The 21630-nt window shown below is 39.9% G+C and overlaps 1 protein-coding gene across 1 annotated transcript in view; it reads right to left on the bottom strand.

Annotated features, from left to right (window-relative positions):
- Nucleotides 1-11129, bottom strand: part of LOC149077891 (alkaline phosphatase, tissue-nonspecific isozyme-like) — a 39257-nt gene extending 28128 nt beyond the window's left edge. The window contains exon 1 of the mRNA XM_089241495.1: nt 10604-11129. Within this exon, the coding sequence (XP_089097621.1) occupies nt 10604-10673 (70 nt within the window). The 5' untranslated portion in view covers nt 10674-11129. The remainder of the gene's footprint in view (nt 1-10603) is intronic.
- Nucleotides 11130-21630: the final 10501 nt, after the last annotated feature.

Raw genomic sequence — 21630 nt, 5'->3', positions numbered from 1 at the left:
GCCTAAAACGGTACAATCATTACATTTCAGTCATATTTAAAAAAAAAAATGATGACAGCAAACGGCATAAATACACAGAACAAGCATAAAACTGAAACAAACTTCACAAGGACTCAGGTTCACAATACGTACAAGCACATTCTAACACCCACCAATTCGTCGGAAGTTCCGCAGAGGAATATGGTCGAGGTGCATGTGGGGTTTAGTAGCCGGTGCTCCCCCATTGAGAAATGCATTTTAAAAAGGACCTACAATTTATTGCCGATTCCGAACGGTAGGCTTGTTTTTTATACTCATCGAGAGGTTGGTGCGCTAACCCCCTCAATGGGGGGAAGGGCTCCTTGTGGTAGCAATTTTTTCTGCGGTCATGCCACCGTTTTTTTTTGTTGTACCCCCGTATCAGGAAAGTTTTCCGACAAGGACGAACCGGGCATCGAACTTGCGACACCTCTAAACATCCTTTGGTACTTCAGGTGAGTATCAAAAAAGTCCGTAAGTCGAACGTTCGCAAGTCGGGGAGCGGCTGTACTTGTTTCTCGAAAGTGATTGCGAATCATAGTTTGAGGTTTCTCTCAGCGTCCTAGTTCATAGCAATATTGACATCGATCGCGCCCCAGGCTGGTAGGGAAGTCTCGGTGTGTTTTTCTGCTCGTGGACCCCGTTAAGTTCCACGAGAGTTTATTTTTAAGCAAACATAAACACACTGTCAATTTCGAAGATTGATAGCGGAACTTCTTAAATAAACAGCAAACACGATACTAAAGCCGGGTTTTCCTAGAAATAGGTGTTTCGCGCCGCGTGAACCGAATAACTGTATAATTTCGCGTCGGCAGCAATGTGTTACATAATTACGCTACGCGTCTGTGTTTTCCTAGCGTGGCGCATCAGATCAGGGTGGCTGTGTTATAGTATATGGGCTTGGCATCAGCTACTCTGTCGTCTGGATGCTCCGGTTTGAAGGGAAGGGAAAAGAAAACACACAAGAGTGAAGAGAACGTCGGCAAAACGCGCGGCGCACGACGCATTTGACTCCTCCAGAAGCAGTCGGCAAATCGGGCCCAACGTAAAGCGCTTTCGACAGGCGTATTGCGCTCTGTTGGGAAAACAGTCATGCTGCTTTTCTTATTGGTGAGTGGACGGCGTGTCGCGCTGGGCGAATCACGTTGCGCGCGGCACAGGAAACCTGCTCCTAGGAAAACCCGGCTTAAGAGGACATCGACACGAAAGTTGCCATGTCTTACAGTAAATATTGGACTCGAGAAAGAAAGTATGAAAGGCGAGTGTCAGATTTTTAATTCACAGCTCTTTGAGGCCTCCTTAGGAACCCATGATCCTCATTGGAAATCCCAGGGTTAGAGGCATAGACGTAACGATTCCACAATTGGAAATCCCAGGGTTGGAGGCATAGACGTAACGATTCCACAATTGGAAATCATCAATTAACGTTGACTGGCTGGCTCTCATGAAGCCCGCTGCAATAGTTACTGTTCTGGGATATAGAGAATATTCATTCAATTACTAGAATGCCAATGAATATAAATTATTATAACTTATTTATACAGTTAAAATAATTGAAAAACTAGGTTATGTCCCTGTTCAATTAAATTGATAAAAATCAAAAGAGATAAACCATCAGTAATCATTTCTTTTAGTTCAATAAACTCACACTATAGCAGCAAAGTAAGAAATACTTTTATGGTCTTTGAAATGTAGGTGGCGCTCTTCCGTAACTTCGTTCAGGCGAAGTCGGATATACAGTACACGCCGCTTAATGAGATCACATCGGGACTCGGGGTTTCTGACAATAAAACCCGATTGGTAACTGCGTTAGGAAAAATCCCTGTTATAAGTACGATGACCATTTGTCCCGTTTGCCCCCCCCCCGTTTTCTTCCCGCATAACTGCGAGACCAGACATGGGCCCAGGCTCTGTCCTTTGGGGGGGGGGATATACCAGGCGCTGCACCCCGAGGGGCTGGGCCACGCTGGAGAGTTCCCACGCTGCACGTTTCAAATTTTTGTTTTTCGTGTATTTTTAAATTTGTTTTTGAGCTTAAGAAATCATGAGGAGTTAGAATGAAACTGTCTAATGTGCATCACGAATTATGATACTTTTTTTTATAACGCACAGTACGTTCCAGTGACCACAGGCGCATTTATGGTTCCTTGCCCGTGGGCTATACGGATTTTGTTGCCCTTCTCCCATTCTACTCTAATTTTTTTGACTACTCTTTACTCGAATTCACTATCCTGTACTATAACCCGCTTGCCCCCCATCCTCCCTTCTGTAAGTACGTCTTTGTCTTTAAGTCACTCTCATGCTAACGCACTCCCCAAGTCACTCGTACATACATACTCACATACGCTCTAGGTAACTCTTTCGTTCTATCAATGACATGGTTACTAGCTGTATGGGCCACTCTTTTGATCATTTACGCGTTTAAACATGCTTTAGGTCACTCTTTTGTTCATTCACACGTTTGATCACGCTCCAAATCCCTCTTTTGCCCACTCACAAGTTTGCAATTTTTCCCAGGTCACTCTTTTGGTCGCTCACTGACCGAACTTTGTGCACTTTTTAAGCAGCAGGGCCACCTTAAGAGCATCAAGGGCCCCCGGGCAATATTTTTGAGGCCCTACCTGGCTAGAAATGCTTGTCCGTACCAATATACACGCTTGTTCTCGAAAATTCTAACCGGATCTCATTTTTATGAGCCCCCCCCCCCCCACCCTGGTCTTACGCAGGTAGGGTCGCATGCGTTAAGACGACACTGCTCGGCAGAGGCGGATTTATTTAGGTTTATACAAATTTTGCAGCCCTTCTCCCATTCCACTAATTTCCTTGGTCACTCATTTCTCAAATTTACTCTCCCTGTGTATGTGTGTGTGTGTGGGTTATACCCCCCCCCCTCCCACCCCGTAAATACGCCACTTCCAGTGACTCCCTTGTGAAAGTCTTCCGGCCGAGAAACATTAAATGTGGCCCTTTGCATGTTTTCTAAAAAATATTTTACACATGCCTTCACTACAGGGCGGCGTGTACTACGCTATACACAAAAGCAGCGCTACGCGTACATGGAATCATAGCGTCTATATTATGACATAGCGATCTGAGTACAGAAATTTTTGTCATGGGGAGTGGGCACCCTCTGACTTCCTACTTATTCTCGCAGGTGATAACGGCAACATGTTGTAAAAAAAAAAACAACTAAAAATGATCTTATCTTCAAAATATGTAAAAATAAAACTTCCGACGAAGAAAACTGAAAACACAAACCGACGCCCTAATACAGTAGAACCTCTCGATAATGGACACTCACGGGACCAAAAATTTTGTCGCTAATGGGGGAAGAGGTAGATAAACAGTGAAATCTCGTTTTTACGACTTTCACACGACGTTTGATTTCGGTCGCAATTGGTTCCTATACATTTTAATGTTAAATTGTGTATGTTACTGTGTGTGTGTAATTGATACACACACACACACAGACACCTAAAGAAAGTCTCATTAAATTTCACATCACTTATCACTTTTACCGGCGATTATGCATAATTCCTGAATGAAGTTGGAAAGGTTGATGAATACGGAAAAATTCATAACGTTTGTTCTCTTCATTAAACCAATTATTATTATTAATTATTTTTACCCACACATGATACGCAAATTTGCATTAACAATTAAATTAAATTAAAATAAGTGTGAAGAAGCTAAAAAAACATTCATAACAACATCACCAGACTTGGTATTCACATGTTTCAACAAACAAAGCAACACTACGATTCGAATTCACCATCCTGGACCGTATTCATGTTCGGTTAATTAATTAATTAATTACTCAATCGATGATGCATCGCATTTACCAAAACGAGCTTGTGATTAAATATAATCTTAGTTGAATCTAATAAATTATCGGTATATGACCACAAATTGATAAATTAGATTTTGCTTTTGATTTTAGTCTCGAGGGTGTCCGCTAACGGGGCGTGAAATACATTAAATCCCTGTCCGACAGAACCGGACATCAAAAAAGTGTCTGCTAACGGGAGTTGTCCGTTAACGGAGAGTGCCCATTAGGGGAGGTTCCACTTTTACTGAAAATTAATTTTTCCCCCCATGCTATGATATTAGTGCTTTCCGTACTTAGTAAAAGTGATAACAGTACCCGAATAATAACAGTAATTACAATAAGCGGCGTCTATTGTATTAAGAAAAAAAAAATTTTTTTTTTCATCGTCGATCTCCGTTAGGTTTGAACCGGAAATTTTTGCTTTGCGAGAATTCGCTTTCATCTGGCAATTATAGGTACAGGGTGAGCAAAAAGTCCGTACAAACTTCAAAAATGAATAAAAACCGGAAAAATTACCGAAATAAAAATTTGTTTGCAGTGTTAGCATCGCTAGGTCACGGCAATTTTTTTAAGACAGGAAACCCCCTAAAAAAACAGCTGATAGGTGGCGCTGGTACGAGCGACTTCGGTGGAAATATGCAAATGAGATGGTTATAAGAACTTGCGCTCCTAATCCACAACCAATTCACCGTTGTAAACCGTGTATGTAGACCTGCTGCACTCACTCTGCCGTTGCTGGATTTGTGACGCGCCTGTGGTGGTGGTGGAACACATACTGCTGTAATAAGCGATTTAGAGGCCTTCTGTTCGTTATTTGCGTATCTTTTCTTTGACTTGTGTACGTCAGCGTCACCTGTCGGCTGTTTATTTCCTGTCTTAAAAGAATTCCCGGGACCTAGCGATGCTAACCCTGCAAACCGTTCTTTGTTTTGGTTATTTTTCCAGTTTTTATGAATTTTTATAGTTTCCACAGACTTTTTGCCCACCCTGTATTTAACCAACCGTAGGGGGGGGGGAGGGTTAAGGTATTTGACAATCATTCTCGGAACTTTTCTACAAAATGGTATTGAAGGTACTTTAATATAATTTTTTCATAGAAATTGCTCCAAAACGGTGAAAACAACAGCAAATTTTGGAGTACCTGTGACTTTTTTTTTGGGGGGGGGGGGGAAGGCACTTTTACATACATTAAATTTTGAGCCAAATCCATGTAATATTCGGAACATGATTGCAAAAATCATGAATGAATGTTTTCTTTTTCCACAGTAGATTTAGCTAAAGATAATGCAGGTTTGACACAATAATTTAAAGGATTGATAATATATTTTCCCTAACGAACTCGAGGCGACCGCCGATAGACAGCGCCTTCACTTCCAACCCATCTCACTAATGGCAGTGAATTGCAATATAGCAATATGGCCAGAGTTGGTGTTTGGTGAAGTAGTACACTGGCACTGCTCTGACCAATGTAATACCCGTCGTTATACTGACACTACCTCAGACCTATGTAGCGCCCGTTCTGGTGGATGGTTCAAACTTGGTATATATAAAAGTATGACGTCGCTCTCCCCTATACATATGAAGGTTTTTAATAACTGGCTGTTGCGAAGGTGAGTTTTGCAAAGAGAGAAAACTCAACTGCCTTTGCGGATAATCGAACCCTCGTCCATTCATTTTGCGGGTGAACGCCATAGACCACCAGACTGCAAAGGCAACGAATCTCTCAATCTTTCCTTGGAGCTCGTGTGCACTGAAAGGGACCGTACATGGACGGCCTGTATATAGGCTATACCGACCTACTTGGTATATATAGGCTACCATGGGGGGGGGGGGAAATAAAATACAATAAAAAGCGCCACCTGGTGATCAAAAATTGAACCATTTTTCATTGCATAAATCTCTCTCCCATGGTCTCATTAAGATATCCTACTACTATTACTAAACCAGACATGCACCTCGTCCATATTCCTCTGCGGAACTTCTAACGAATTGGTACATGTTATAATGTGTGTGTGTGTACGTATGGTGAACCTTGCATGAAGTTTGTTTCTGTGTAATGCTTGTTACGTGTAGTTCTGCCATCTGCAATCAACTTTTTAAACCATGAGTTTTTTCTCATGGCGTAACGAATGAATAATTGTAACATTGTGTAGGCCTGTTGCTCTCGGCGGCGAGGCTTTTTAACGGGGATAACAGCTCGCATTCGCGCCTCGATGTTGGGAACCACAGAAAACCAGTTTCAGCCGATCGCCACTGAGGCGGCGGTGGGGGTTCAAGCCCGGATCCTCGCGGCGAGAGTGCGCCATTCTGACCACTCGACCACCACAGCGGCACTTCATATGCACTGTCAAGCATTCAACACGGAAGCAGATAATCAGCAGACAATGAGCTGCACCTGTCCGATATAAGAACCCTCAGGGTGCCAAATGTCCAAGATACAGAGGAGTTCGAGATATAGAGCAGGGGTTCTTAACCTTTTTCCAGCCGTTAATAAGCATCAAGATTAGTTTCACGCGACGCATGGGACTGTTTGTTTTTCGAAACTAGTGAAACCAGTTGCGCAATAAGTGCATTTTGGATCAGTTCTAATTTGAATTGGTACATCTGCGAATCAAGATGGGATCGCGACCCATAGCTCAAGAATCACTGGCTATGGGTGGATTCGTACGAACAATCTCGAAAGCCCCTGTGAATGCTGTTTGGATCACGACCCATTGCTCAAGAATTCCTAGTTGTAAGTGGGTTCGTAATAATCCTTCAAGGAGGCCCCAGTGACCCAAATTCGGGTCGCCACAAGGCTAAGAACCCCTGATATAGAGTATTGCGGGCATGCTTTGATATAGGATTGTAGCCAGTTCCCATCGAAACTGTACAATATGAGGAGGTGTCCATGAAGTAGAGCGTTTTAAACGTTGTCGGATACCTTAATTAACGTGGGGAGGGGGGTTCTCAGTATGAATGGTGATAGAAAAACGCCGCTCTACGATGTCTAATTTATATTTTGTTCATGGACTAGATATACAGTAATGTAATGTACAGTAGCACATATACGGGGGGGGGGGGGGGAGGTTAGTGGGCTGTAGCACAGGGCGGAAAACTTGAAGAATGAGTGGCCAAGAAAGCAACCAAACTTTGTACAACCCTAAATAAATCCAGGTTAGTGAGTGAGTGAGCAAAAGAGTGAGCTAGAGCATGTGCAGTGCCGTCTTAACGCATGGGACCCACCCTAGCAGGTCCCGGGAGTCTCAAGAAAAGAGGGGGGGGGGGTTGCTCACAAAAATGAGAACCGGTTCAAATTTTCGAGAATTCGCCGAGTAGGCCCTCAGAAAAATCACTTGGCTTGAATGTCCACGATGCTCTTAAGACGGCCCTGAGCATGTGTAAACGTGTAAATGATCAAAAGAGTTATCTAGAGCGTGCGCAAGCTTGTGATTGATGAAAATATTGACGTGTAGCGCATGCAAGCATGTGATGGACTAAAAGAATGGCCTAGAGCAGCGATTCTCAACTTTTCTGACTCGCGAGCCCTTTTTCAGGGTGTAATTTCTATGGCGGAGCCCTGTTTAACTCGAGGAGCCCTTTTTAATATTTTGTTTATATGGCGGTACCCTTTAGGCCTTTCTTTTTTCTTTTTTGCTTATCAAATTTATTGATTTATTATATTATTCTCGAGTGGCCGCGGAGCCCTTGGGGCCCGCGGGAGCACCGGTTGAGAACTGCTGGCCTAGAGCATTAGCAAACGCGTAAATGATCAAAAGCACTCTCAAAGCACTCTTATCAAAGCAAGGAACCATGTCAGTAAGTGACCAAAAGAGTGACCTAGAGTGCAAGTATGTGAGTAGTACCAAAACTATATGCAAGCATGTGAATAACTAAAAGACCGACTTAGAGAGGGTGTGAGCATGGGAGTGACAAAAAGGATTGACTTAGAGATACAAATATACTTGCAGGAGTGGGGGGGGGGGAGGGGAAGCTGGTTGGCTATAGCACAAGAGATGGCGAATTCGAGAAAAGAGTACTGAGGGAAATTAAACTATAATGGGAAGAGGGCGGCAAAACATCCACAGGCGGGAAAACCATAAATGCGCCCCTGTGCGTGTAATCTGTTGTATGACCAAATGTTATAATTTCGGTGTATCCACCCACCAAGTCTGATCCTTTTGAAACACCCGGTGCATAGCCGAGTTCGCGGATAGGTTTAAAACTTAAAGCTCGAAGCAACTAGTCAATGAGGCACCGAGAAAGTTTTTTTGGGGTAGAGGAGTGGTAGTTAATTGATTTGATGCCATTTGATACACCGGGATTAGATTACTGTAAGGCGAGACCGGCCACCACTGAAAGATAAAAAGAGGCTGATGGCTACATAGAGAAACCCCGAATCGAGGTTTGGTCAACCAGCGGTTTCAGCGACCACTGTAATCGTATCGAAATAAATTCTGCTGTAATTAAGTTCGCTATGAGTAGGGTTGCCAGATTTCAATTAAATAAAACCGTTAATCTAACCGATTCTCGACCGATATCATTTGTTTGCCAATATCGCATGAATGACAAAGTTATATTGCATACATCCTGGACCACTTACAAATCATCTGATAACCACGGATCTGGATCCCGAATCCATTTTGACCTTCACCGACTTACGGCCGTATTCACCAACACAGTTTCAACTGCAATCGCGAGTGAAAGGATTGAAGATCAAAACGGATTGGTTAAATGAAGGATTTTAACCAATCCGTGTCGATCGCTGATCGTTTAACCTGCGATTGCAGTTGGAACTGTGTTGGTGAATACGGCCGTTAGAACGATGTAATCTGTTGATTAACTTTCGAAACGTTTCCCATAGTGGGTAAATACTCGTATAGCACCCCGGGTGTGTGGTAGGGACGATGGAATTATCCAAACGAAATGCTCTAGAAATGGGTGGCGGGCCACGTATGTGCTGTAGAAATGTGTCGCGGGCAGCTTAAGTATTCTGGATTTGTGCCGCGCGTCACTCAAGTGGTCCGTAATTATGCCCCGAATCACTAAGTAATCTGGGAAAGTGCCACGGGCAACTTGAGCCACTGCGAGCCGATTAAGTGCTCTAAAATTGTGACACATGCCATTTAAGGGGATCGCTTAATATGCCACATACCGCCCAAGTGTTCTGGAACTGTGTCGCGGGTAACTCAAGGGATCTGTAAATGTGTCCCGGGTCACTTTTGTGATCTGTGAATGTACCACGGGCCTACTTGAGTGATCTAAAAATGTACAACGGTTCGTTTAAATGCTCTGGAATTGTGCAGCGGGCCACTTAAGCGATTTATAAATGCGTCGCTCCATTTATTTTTACAAAATCAGGTTTGAGGTAGCAAGCACATCAGATAACATCGAGGGGCCACATCTGTCCCGCGATTTTTTGCATGGATTCAGCATATACTGCTTATAGGACGGGTTGCAATAAATTTCTTAAAAAGAAATTTTGAGTTCTTGGCCTTTTCAAATAGCATTGAAATTAACAGAAATATATATACATATAAAGAGATATTTTCTTCCGAAATTGCAATTTAAAAAAATATATATATATGTTTTTTGCATTTAAAAAGAACAAATTTTTGATCGTCTTTGAGGGGGGCGTAGGGGGCACGAGTCCCCTCCCCTCCTTCTCTGATTCTTATATGCTTTATGAGGGGAGGGCGGTAATGAAATTTTACTGACGGGGAGGGGAGTGGGGGGGGGGGTCAGAGTATTGCTGACTTTTGTTGACAAAGAGGAGGAGGGGGCGGTCAAAAATGGCTAAAAATGTTCTGACGTAACACTTGAATGACCCCCCACAAGACACACAGACACGTATGTTTATGAACGCTCATTACAGTTACAGGATAATATTCATTTCCAGCGGCCACAATGAATTAATTCATCATGAAGACGGCGAGTCCTTGGCAATGATATCAAAGATAACGGGACGAAATGATGGTGATTAAATATTCTAACATTACAGGGGGATCAAGTTCCAATTCTCATTAAAAATATCCTCATTGATAATTATCTACTTTGCTAAGCACAATTAATATACAGTTGTATATTATTTTTAAACAATGTTTCATTCATTCAAAATGAGAGATCATTTTCCTACAACATTGTATTCATTTGTATAACACAATCGACAATTATTCCATGTCATTCATCTCCAGAGTGTATTAGGAACTATTTTAGACTACATATTATAACAATTTCCGAAGTCGGATCATTTTGCGTTCTGTGACTAATTTTTGGAACCCTTGATGTTTATGAACACTGACAGGAATCATTTGAATTTAGATATAACTGAATTTAGTAAATTCGGAAATTTACAACCAGTAAATTCTTGCCTCACCTGTACTGATGTGGTACAGCGCAAACAATCCCAAGATGGTCTCTCTGGACGGTCAGCGGTCATGTCTGTCTGTTTGTACCAATGTGGAGTAATCCTTGTTGATTCACTTGGCTGGGATACAAAGTGTATTTCCGTTTTTATTCAGATGTTCTGGGAAAGAGTATTGTGCAAGATTCTAGGGGGGGCATTGATTGTACCCTTTCTGTAACTTTGCCACCTGAATGCTTAAAAGAATTCTTAGAAATGCAAATTTCCATCTCATTGGGTAGTGGGAGGAATTGTATCAACGCTTTTTGAGCATTTGAAATTATACCTCTACGACGGATTGATGAAAGATAAAGGCAGCATTAGCACTTACAGGAAACCCTGTATATATCAATCATACTATACAGATAACTTACTTAGATGCGGGCACGCAAACAGCAAAATCACAGCAACGCACCAGAGTTTTCTTCTCCCTCGACAATCCATTGGGGACACCAAATCCTCGAAAAACAGTTCCACGAAACCCAGGCCGGAAAAGAATCCTCGGACGCAAGTCCCGTTATATTATTTTCAAACTATCCCCACACAATATCGTCACCCATTCCAGACCGACGGAATTCCAATTGCTGATTACACCGCAGGATGTCCTTGTTAATAAATATTCCATTTCTCTCCAAAGAATACATCCAAAACTTTCTCAGTTTTCCATACAAAGAAATAGGAAAAAGAAACTTTTTAAAGAAGTTGTTTTGTGGTCTGGTTCTTGTTCTTCTTCACATGGACCATGTGCTAAGAGAGAGAGAGTCAGTCTCAGCTCGTGAAGGCAACGATCTTAAATCACATCCACTCTCTCTCCATTGCACAAACTGTGAACTTTCTGTTCTCGTTCTTTTTTTAAAAAAGCAAAAGCAACTCGTTTACTGAATTAACAAACGCTTCTCTGTTTGATTTAATGCGAGAGAAAAAAGAAAGAAAGAAAGATGTCTGACCACGTGATCCTCACCCTCCCTCGTTTTCTTTTTCCATGAAAGAAAATGGCTGTGACGTAATGGGCAATGATGTATCTGTCTCAAAACTGTATTTATGTGAGAGAGAGAGAGAGAGAGAGAGTTTGGGGATGAGGTTACACACCCTCGTCGCCATCTTTCAGCCTTAGATTATGTTGATAGATAGCTTTGGTATTCTATGTGTGTGAATTAGATCCACGGACAATTGCCCATAAATAATTTTCCGTGTCTTGATAATGGAGTCGTGTTTTTTTTTAATGTATTTTGGAATGGTTTATTTATCTTTATTATTTTGAGTGATTAATGTGAATCAGAGAAATCTCTTAGGGCAGGGGGGGGGGGGTGCTTCAACACATTACCCGCGGGCCAAATGCGGCCTTCCTAGCTTTATGCTTAGCCCTCCGACCATTTGCATTTGGCACATTAAAAGGACCGTCATAACGAACTCAAATTACCCGGAGCCAAAATAGTTTCTGAAGCCCATGATTTCATGTAGGTTGCATATTTCGAGAGGCCGAATTCGGCATCTGAAAGAATTTATAGAAATTATCAGAATTTATAGAAATTATCAGAATTTATAGACATTATCAAATTAGACAGAGATTATCAAATTAGACAGAGATTATCAGAAATATTATCAGAATTTATAGAAATGCTAAAAAACACCTTAATGAAAGGAATAATTTTAGAATCGAGGTGAGAAGACCTATAATTGATGAAAAAAAAAATAGTCACAGAACCACAAGAATAATTTCAGAATTATTGAGAGCAATTTTTAGAATTGTTAAGAATAATAATTCATGAAAAAAAAAATCAAGAATTTTGGATAAAATAAAAAGTTTTAATGAAAGAATAATTTCAGAATCATCGGGCGAATTTAAAATTTAATTAAAAAGAATTAATTAATGAAAAGAAGTTTGAAAATAATAGTTTGAAATAAATAAATATTTTAAAAATAGTTTGAAAATTAATAAAAAATCAAATTTAATGAAGAAATAGATTCGGAGTAAGTCATATGCTCAATAATTTGGAGAACCCTGTTTAATAATCGAGAATACCGCAGTATGACAAGGTGGCTGGAGGGCTTTCGTGGATAATTTAATTTGGCCCGTAATGTTAGAAACGTTTAAGACTGTTGCCTTAGGGCAGTGATTCTCAACCGGTGCTAACTCCCGGGGGCTCCGCGGCGACTCGAGAAAAATAAAAGGAATCAGTAAATTTGATAGATAAGTAAATAAGAGAGGCCTACAAGATTCTGCCATAAAAATTATGTACAAAAAAGGCCTCCTCGAGTCAAACAGGGCTCCGCCATATAAATTATATACTGAAAAGGGCTCCGCAAGTCAAAAAAGGTTGAGAACCGCTGCCTTAGGGCCATCTTAGGCCTCTGTCATGTGATCGTATTTCCCCTGTTCTTTGTGGATGCGCCGCACTTACGGTAATAGAAATAAAAGAAATATGTTTCAAGTAAACAAGAGGTGTCTGAGCTTCACTGATTAGAAATGTGAACCAAAAGGACTCAAAGCCCCGAATCAAACAGGAGGGTCCAAATTATTGAAGACTTTCACCAATTCTCAACCTCCTTCTGTCATTGATTCTAAATGTTCATCAATTATGGAATTATTTCTTTTATTAATTATGAATTTTCACCGATTTTGGAATTATTTCTCTTTTCTTTCTTTCTAACAAAAAAAATGTATTTCCCGAAAAAACGAAGTTCATCATGACTAATGTGGCCATATTTCACTAAAAAAAAACAACAAAAACTGGAAATTGAGATCCTAAATACGGCAAAACATGGGACCAAAAATTGGTAAAATCACAAATTGTTGCTAAAATTACTGAAAAATTACGATTAGGTGGGGAAATGAAAGGATGAACGTGAAAAATATGAGATGAGAATTTATAGATGAGTAATTATGGCTATAATTATCATAATATAATTCATAAGTTATGAAAATTATCTTCATTCATGATATATCATTTAAGATTGTAAACTCAAATAAGCTTCATTGAAAAAACTGGGCAATTAGAAAAGAAAGTCGGAACGGATAGATAATCCCACGATAATACGTCAATACATGAACATCCCGTAAAATACGGGACACTACAAATTGTTACCACAGTACTCATAATGTAAATTAGTAGTCCGTCGAATCGTTTCAGATATTTTGCCGATCCTTGGATACGGAAAGGCTGCTCTAAATGATTTTGATGCCATCGGTTATCGTTGGAGGAAGGCAGGGGTTAGAAATTTTGCGGCCCTCCATGATATCAGTTATACGAGCTTCCCACAAGAATGAGTCCAACAGGACAGGCCTCTACTTCTCATAGTTTTAGTTTTTTACTATCTCATAGCCACAGATGTGAAGCCTTTAGGTAAAATACTTCGGGGGAAAGTGCGACCACTTTCAGAATGCAGTTCATAGACCCATAACAAACTTTTTCCTAAGAGAAGCCTAAAGTTGACAGTCATCCCATATATACAGGAAAGGCGAATTTGCCCCGCCCCCCCCCCCACAGATCTTTGAGGCCTTTCAATCACCAGCCATGGCTTCACTTTTACTAGATTTTTACCCACGTGCTGCCTCTTAGGAAATATTAACGCTACGAGGTCATACCATCGAATCCCAGTTGTGAGCCGAATTGATCCGAGATTAAAGACCGATCCTTGACGAACCAGACATAGAATTTCATATTTTGGGACATCGAGAATCGAATAAATATCATGTTTAGAAACAACCGTAACTTTATAGCTTATTCATAAAGTTATTGTTATAAAAGAAATCTATAGTAAACCAAAATAACCAAGTTCTAAATAATTCAGATAAAAATTATTTAAAAATGATGAAGATTTTATCGAATTACTTTTTTTTCAGTCAGTATATTAGCAGCAAAGTAAGTAAATTCTTATACTTACAGTTTTTAAAAAGTAGAGATGGCGCTTATAATAAACTTTGCCAAAGCGTCAAGTATTGAAAAAAAAAGTTCATCATTGAGCTCTATTATGCTTCTTATTTATACAAGGCTTTATGAAACGAGGCTATTCCCCTGTATAAAATGAAAACACGAAAATAATACTAGGACATGAAACACGATGAAATCAACAAACAGCTTACGATCCTTGACCACATAGCTTGAAACAACAGCTTGGGATAATAGACAAATCAACATACAATAAACAACAGAAACGCATGCAAAAAATGGTACCAATTGACACAGCATGTAACAATATATCGAACAGCCCCTAACAATTAACAAACTAGCAAGTAAGAATAACAGAACATCATGCAACCCCGACGAAACAGCTTGAAATCATTTACATAACATCACGCCCCCAATAACAAAGTATCATGCAACTTATGACAAAACAGTATTAGCATGCTTGCACACTGTTTTGGTCACTCACATGCTTGCACGCTGTTTTTGTCACTCAAATGCTCGTTCACTGTTTTGGTCACGCAAATGCTTGCACACTGTTTAGTCACCCTCACACTTGCATACGGTCTAGGTCACTCACTGACTTTTGCTGTCTGGGCAGAGATGGATTTATTGGGGGTTATAAAAATTTCATCGACCTTCTCCTATTCTACTAATTTTCTTGTCCACTCGTTCCTCAAATTTACCGCACGGGGCAATAGCCCTCTAACCCCCCCCCCCCTCCTTTAAAAAAATACGCCACTGTCTACAGTCTCTAATTTCTTTTCGTTCATGCAATGTTCACTTCATGGCAAAATGCGATTGTTTCAGTGTATCCAACCATTAAGTTTGACCCTTTCGAAACACCTCATTCGTGAATCGGTTCCAAACTGTACTCTAGACTTAACTTGCAACAATCTAACGAACAATGTTTATAGTAGGGGAATGGTAGATAATTGATTTAATGCCATTTGGTACACCCAGATTAGATGACTGTGAAATGAGACCGGCCTTCTAAGATTCAGGTTAAGAGTGTCGATGTCTACAAGAAGAAGACATGTACCAAAGCTGGAATCGTTCTCGTCTACATATAGATACGCGTTTTGGAAGCAGGGTCACAACTATAGGTACTTCATCAGCTATGGCGAGCACAGCATTTTGCACCGCTGTTCAATGTTCAGAGTACGCTCTAGTAGCGGAATATCACGAAATACCCACAGACTTTGCAATCAAATGTGGCGCTCTCAAGAAACTTAACCCCCCACAAAAAATGTCCATGATTGAGTGAGGTAACCAAAAATATCATGTGAAAGAGAATCCTCTTCCATACCAGAACATGGTCTGTCTGAACGAAGAGATAGAAGCATGTGGTCAAAGACCTATGTCATGCTGGAAATAACAGAGAATCCGGGATAAATCCTATCATTAACTGATACACACCGGGAGCAAACGCATATTCGTTAATAAAAACCGGAACATGTTGAGAAAATTTTTCTAACAGTGTCGAATTGCAGGGTGATTGTGAAAATTGCCTGTTCGCAATTAGTACAGTCTAAATTCTGTTATAACGAACTCTAAGGGACTGAAGAAATCGCTTCACTGTTACTAAATTTCGTTATAAAGGAATTTCCGATTTTACGAATTTTAATTATTTGTTGCGTGGTGGAATTTTTGATTCAAATGGAAAAAGTACTTACACAGGTTCTAGATCAGTGTTTCACAACCTTTTTTCTGATATACTCCACCTAAGTATCTTGTAAAATCCCGATGCCCCCTTACAAAAGACACACACCTGCGGGGGGGGGGGGGGTTCGGCATTCGGCGCAAGATGATCGGAAATTGAAAAAAAAATTAAAAAACTTAAAATATTGAACAAAATTCTTTAAATGCTATTTTAATCTATTTCTGTGAATTTGAAACTTTTTTGGAAGGTTAAAAACTCAAAATTTCTTTGGAGAGATTCTTTGTATGCTCTTCTGAAACTTTAAATTAGCCCATGTGTTCCTCCCCCCTCGCCCCCAAAAAAGATAACGTGGAAGAGGCCGCAAACTTGGAAAGCCCCATAACTTGAACCTCAAAGCCCTTTGGAATGAGTTGTCGACCTATAAGACAATAAGGTAAAAAAAAAAATTTCCATGTGGCCCAATGGACAATAAAGTCATCCAGTGGTGTCATAAGTCTCGCAACATTGTCTTAACGGGTGAGTTCAACGGGGCTCAAGGCTTCGAGGCAAATGGGGGGCCCCATCAGTAGGTCATCAAGAGCATCATGGGCCCCCGTGCCAAGTGGTTTTTCTGAGGCCCAGAAAATTTTACCAGATCTCATTTTTGTGAGGCCCCCTTTTCTCTTGAGGACACGGACGGTGCCCGGGTGGGCCCATGCAACACTGCACAATAATGGAGAATTTTACTCATTTCATGAGCTTTTCATGCATACTAGCACGTTCTCACGGTTTTTGCCAAAAATGCTCCACCAAATTCTGATATTGGATTGGGTATCTGCACCCTGTATAGGACCCAAAGTATGCAGGAAAGGTGAGTTGTATTTTTATGTATCACAGCTTTTTTTTTTAGGCCTTTCAATCACCTGCTATAACCTCACTTTTACTCGATTTTCGCCAGTGGCCCCTCTCAGGAGATCTTAAGGTTACTAGGTGACCGCCAAATTCTTGTCGTGAGCACCACATTTGCCCTTCCAAAATATTTAAACTTCTGAAATCGCATAGGTAGAATATTTCTCATTTTAAACAGAGAAACACACTTTTTTCACATCATCTCTTACTTACCACTTTTTAATGCACATTATTAAAACTGATGCAATATGACTTTTGTGTACTGATGATGCCCAGACACACACACACTTCCACGCTTCAATTAACGTAGAAGTAACTCTTTCACTTTCTTTGCGTGTTTAAGGGTTCGCGTATAAGAAGTTCCTTAGGGTGCTCATAATTCTTGAACAAAGGGGCCCCTTTAAAATATCGAAAATGTAGTATACAGACTTAAACAGTGCCTCATGGCCGTAGAGGAGTCAGTGGAGATGAGCAGTACCTTGGTAAGTCCAATTTACTTTTGTGTGTGTGGCATCGCAACAGTTCATATACCGATAATATATTCTTTTACATTTGTGAAATGTTTTGTTAATTAATTGATTAAATTTAACCTCTGGTCAAACGCAATCGAATATCTGTTTGTTTCTTTAATTATGTTGATTAATGATATTCAATGCATTATGAGGTACCAAAAACTTGATTAAAAGTAAAATTATTGCGGCACACAACACGTCAAAATTTTCCTTTTAATATCAATATGCTCGCGACACACTCTTAGTACTACACAAAATTGAATCTTGAAGACAGGCCTCAAATGAGCCAATCTGATCAATTATTAATTTGGGACCAAGAAAATTCTAACGTATTTAAAAATTAGAAAATATATAAGTTTTAATATCTTTTTTATTAATATATTAATTAGTCATGCTTTTTTTAATAACTAAATTTTGGGTAAAAACATAAAAAAATTATAGAAAAATCTTAATATATTTTATGAGAATTTATTCCTGTCAGTTAGTAAAATATATTTCACCAGCAGGAATATAAGTAACATTCATTCTTAGCGTCTTTAAAAATGTAGATGGCGCTTATCAGAAACATTGCCGATTCGTTAATAAACATTAAACACACACACACAATTGAGCTCTCAATAGGCTGCCAATTATATTTTAAAGATTATATTTGACCGCTTTTTTTTTTTTGCTTTGCGAGACCGTTTTGATCGTGGCAATTACAGCAACTCAACCTACTGTTAGGATTAATTAACAAGGGGTCTTGGAATAAATGCTGATTGAAAAACGCCGTTGTGCAACATTTAATTTCTTTTTCATTTATGCACTCCATGGCTAAATGCATTCATTCAATCATTCATTCATTCAAACCGAGCACAACTCCAGTCTATCGCCATAGACAATTCAATTTACTACCGATCGAGTTGTGTCTGAAGTAAGAATGGTTATCCCCTCAAATCCTCCGGGCCACGAAATCGATTGTACAAAGTGTATACAATCGCTCAACTGCCTGATATTGGACCAGTAGCGATCTCTCTCTCTTTCCCCACCCCCAGAAATGTGAGAAAATGACCGGGAAAAAGATGGCCAAATCCATTGTTTTGTCACTTTGGTCCCCCCCCCCCCGAACGAAATTTCTGGCTGGGACCTGGTCCAAGCCTCTTGATCGTTGTTTTCTTCCTCACTCCATTCTTCTTCTCCCGGTCGTGCTGACGTCTTCTGGTCTTCTCACTTCTTCTCCTGGTTGCAGGTGGGCTCGTCGCTCGATCTGCCGCTCCCGTCTGCTTATTATGGAGACACACCATGTTCTTCTCCAAAAAGCCGACCAGTTCCTTGATGTTTCTGAGTGCTTTCTCATCCTTGACCATTGTTTAAAACCACTCGTTCACTTAGGCCCCCTTTCACACGGAGCGGATGCGGACGCGAGTCCGCATGCCCTTTCACACGAGCACTAAAGGTGTCGCCCGCATCTTTAGTTTGAAATTCGTGCATAAAAACTACTCTTTTTTTTCGCAATTTTTGTAAAAATTTTTCTCCTTTATCCCTGATTCAGTGCCCATAGGCAGCCTAGAGCCATGGGTATAAAGATGCCTTCAGTTCGATCCTCACAAGTAGTCAATGGGAGAAAATACCTTAAAATATTTTCAAGATTTTGAAAAGACAAATCTGTCTTTTGGAAAATATGAAAGAAAAATTCCAAAAACATCCAATGATGTTCCAAAAAAATAAATAAAAAATCAAGATATATCAAAGACTTTGCAAGTAGGAAAAAAGGGGAGGGGTGGAGACTTTCGAAATGTCTGTGCTTAGAAATATTCACATCACAATTCCGTCTTAGGCCGGGATTACACTATAAAAACTCTAGAAACTGCCATGAATATTGTACATTGAGCAACAAGAAGAAGCTACAGGAATCGACATAGTGATGTGGCAAAGATGGCGAGACTTGGCAGCGAAGAAACGGCAGTCGTCAGGAAAGCAGACAAACATAAAAAATTTCTTTAAAATCATCAAAAAACAGGACTGAGCTTTTTAGACACTGTATTTAACTTCAGAATATTCCGTAACTTAAGATAATTTTTTCAGTCGTAAAACATGATTATCAGGTTCGTAATGTGTAAAATTATAACATAGTCTGACGTTTTTAATAGGCTTTATCTTAACATCTCCCTATTATCCGACGTTCTGCCGGTCCGCTCATGTCGGATAAGCGTGATTCTAGTGCATAGCTGCCAACTTTTGGAAATGAAAATTAGGGAGATTTTCGCGCGGATCCGTAATTTATTCTAAAACCACTCCCTAATAAATACAAAAGGGATTTTTCCACACATAAAAGTTAAAACGTAGGGAATAAAATTACCATTCAAAAATTGAAGTCAAATAAAATAGGGATTTTACACACATGGAAGTTAAACCATAGGGAATAAAATCCCTTTGCAAAAAACAAGTGAAATTGTAGGCCAAACAATGGTGATCTAAAAAAATATATAGTGTTCAATCAGAAACGATGTGAACAAACATTCTGCGCGAATGACCCCAAAATCACCGGAAGATGAAGGGAGAAAAAAATCGTCAATTTTTGAAGAACACTGACTTTTTGTGACACTTGCTTTATGTTTTTGATTTCACATGGGTGATGATGTCAGTCTTTCCACCGTGACCGATGTTCATGTCCGTAACACAACTTGTACAAAAAGACAAAGTCGGCCCTTTTCTGTTACGTTTGATGAAAGAAAATTTATCGGGGAATAAGTATCTTTAAAACTGATTAAATATTTTTTTGCTTATCAACATTCATGTTTCCTTATCGCACGTACAAAACTTCAACAAAAGAGGAAGTTTTGACCACATGCGCGTCACTATAATCTTCAATTATTATCCAGGACTATTGGCTGCTAAGCTATTTCCCTGCAGATAAACAACTTTTCTTGTTACCATCAGAGGGTTTGTAAAACTTCCTTAATAAAAAAAGGAATTTCCCACTGTTCCTACCCATGGAGGAAATTCCATGGTTCCTACCATTTACGAGGTGAGACGTCATTTCAAAAGGGGAAAAAGAAACAGAGGCAAAAGACCTTTTTGCCCCATAAGAAATTCCTTAGGGGATTCTTTCCAATTGTGTAGGGAATTTTTGTGCTTTTTCGTAAAAATTCGGGAGATTTAAGAACTTTTCGGGAGGTCGAGAGATGAAGCTAAAATTCGGGAGACTTGGCAGCTACGTTTGTGTACTCCGCAATGACTCGACTATTGCTACAAGACCAGCCACAGAATCTTAGGCTTAGTTTTAATGGGAAATAAGACATCATTTCTAAAAATTGGTATTGCTTAATAATAATGTTTGTAAATAAACAACTTTTTTAAACTTAATCATTCATTAACTGATAAAAAAATTGGCAATTTCTATGCTCTATGATAATTAAATTTCAAATAACGTAAATAATGAATACTCAAAAATAATCAATGAATTTTTTATGAATAAAATAGTGTTTTTTTTCAATTGACAAACTGTAATTTTCCAAGTAATATATTTTGCAATGTAGATGACGCTGTTCAGAAACTGAAGCCTAGCTTTGTTTATTTATTTTCACGTTATCACAACTGAGTTGGTGGTTTTTCACTTCCGTCCACGCACGTATCGTGGAATTTTGGGTAATATTCTCCCCCCCACAGTCTCCGGTCAGCGTGCCTCATTCAGAAAATGAACACCCGTGCGGGCGTGACTGTTTACGATACGAAACTGGATGTGGCATTGCAACCACGCGCTTGAAGTTTTTTTTTTTTTTAATTCGCTCTGCTTGTAGAAAGATGTGATGATTGCATTATTGAACGTAACATTGTACGTAGCTCGGGGCTCAGGGGTGGCCAACCCGTGCCTCAAGTAGCACTCCGTGTTATCAGGAGTGGCACGCGAGTGCTTTTGAAAAATTAAATAAATTCTATTCCCTGCAACTTCTAAACAATCCTTTTCTTATGAGTGATGGTCTTGTAGGTTACCGAACTTATATATTTAGGATGGTGGGCACTCTTAAACTGATAATTATGGGATGACTTCCTATTCAATACGTTTCTGTTTGGTTTTTCATCTTTGGGCATAGTTGCTGGATGCCCCATTCGTATATGTATGAAATTCAGGATTGTCCGCATTGGGGGAGGGTGGAGAGCACACATTGTATAATACAATTACATCATATATTTATGAATTCTTGCTGGGGGAAAAGGGCTAAACTCTCTCACACAGTATATTTAGGGGGGCAAGCACCCCGAGTCCTCAGGTTCCATTTTCTATGCCCAACATGGTGTAGATAAGATGAATCTCTATCGATTGCACGTGCATACACAATCTGTATTGCGACAATAGAATTCATGATTAAAAAATAAAAACAATTTTGAACTCAAAAGAGTGGCAAACTGAATATTTTCTCAATAAGAGGACAGGCGAACAATGTTTTGCAGGG

Source organism: Pholcus phalangioides, unplaced genomic scaffold (assembly GCF_987345545.1).
Source record: "Pholcus phalangioides strain wild (caught in Gottingen) unplaced genomic scaffold, Ppha-v1.0 ptg000014l_1, whole genome shotgun sequence".
NCBI classification, from domain to species: domain Eukaryota; kingdom Metazoa; phylum Arthropoda; class Arachnida; order Araneae; family Pholcidae; genus Pholcus; species Pholcus phalangioides.
This window is presented reverse-complemented; position numbering and strand designations above follow the sequence as displayed.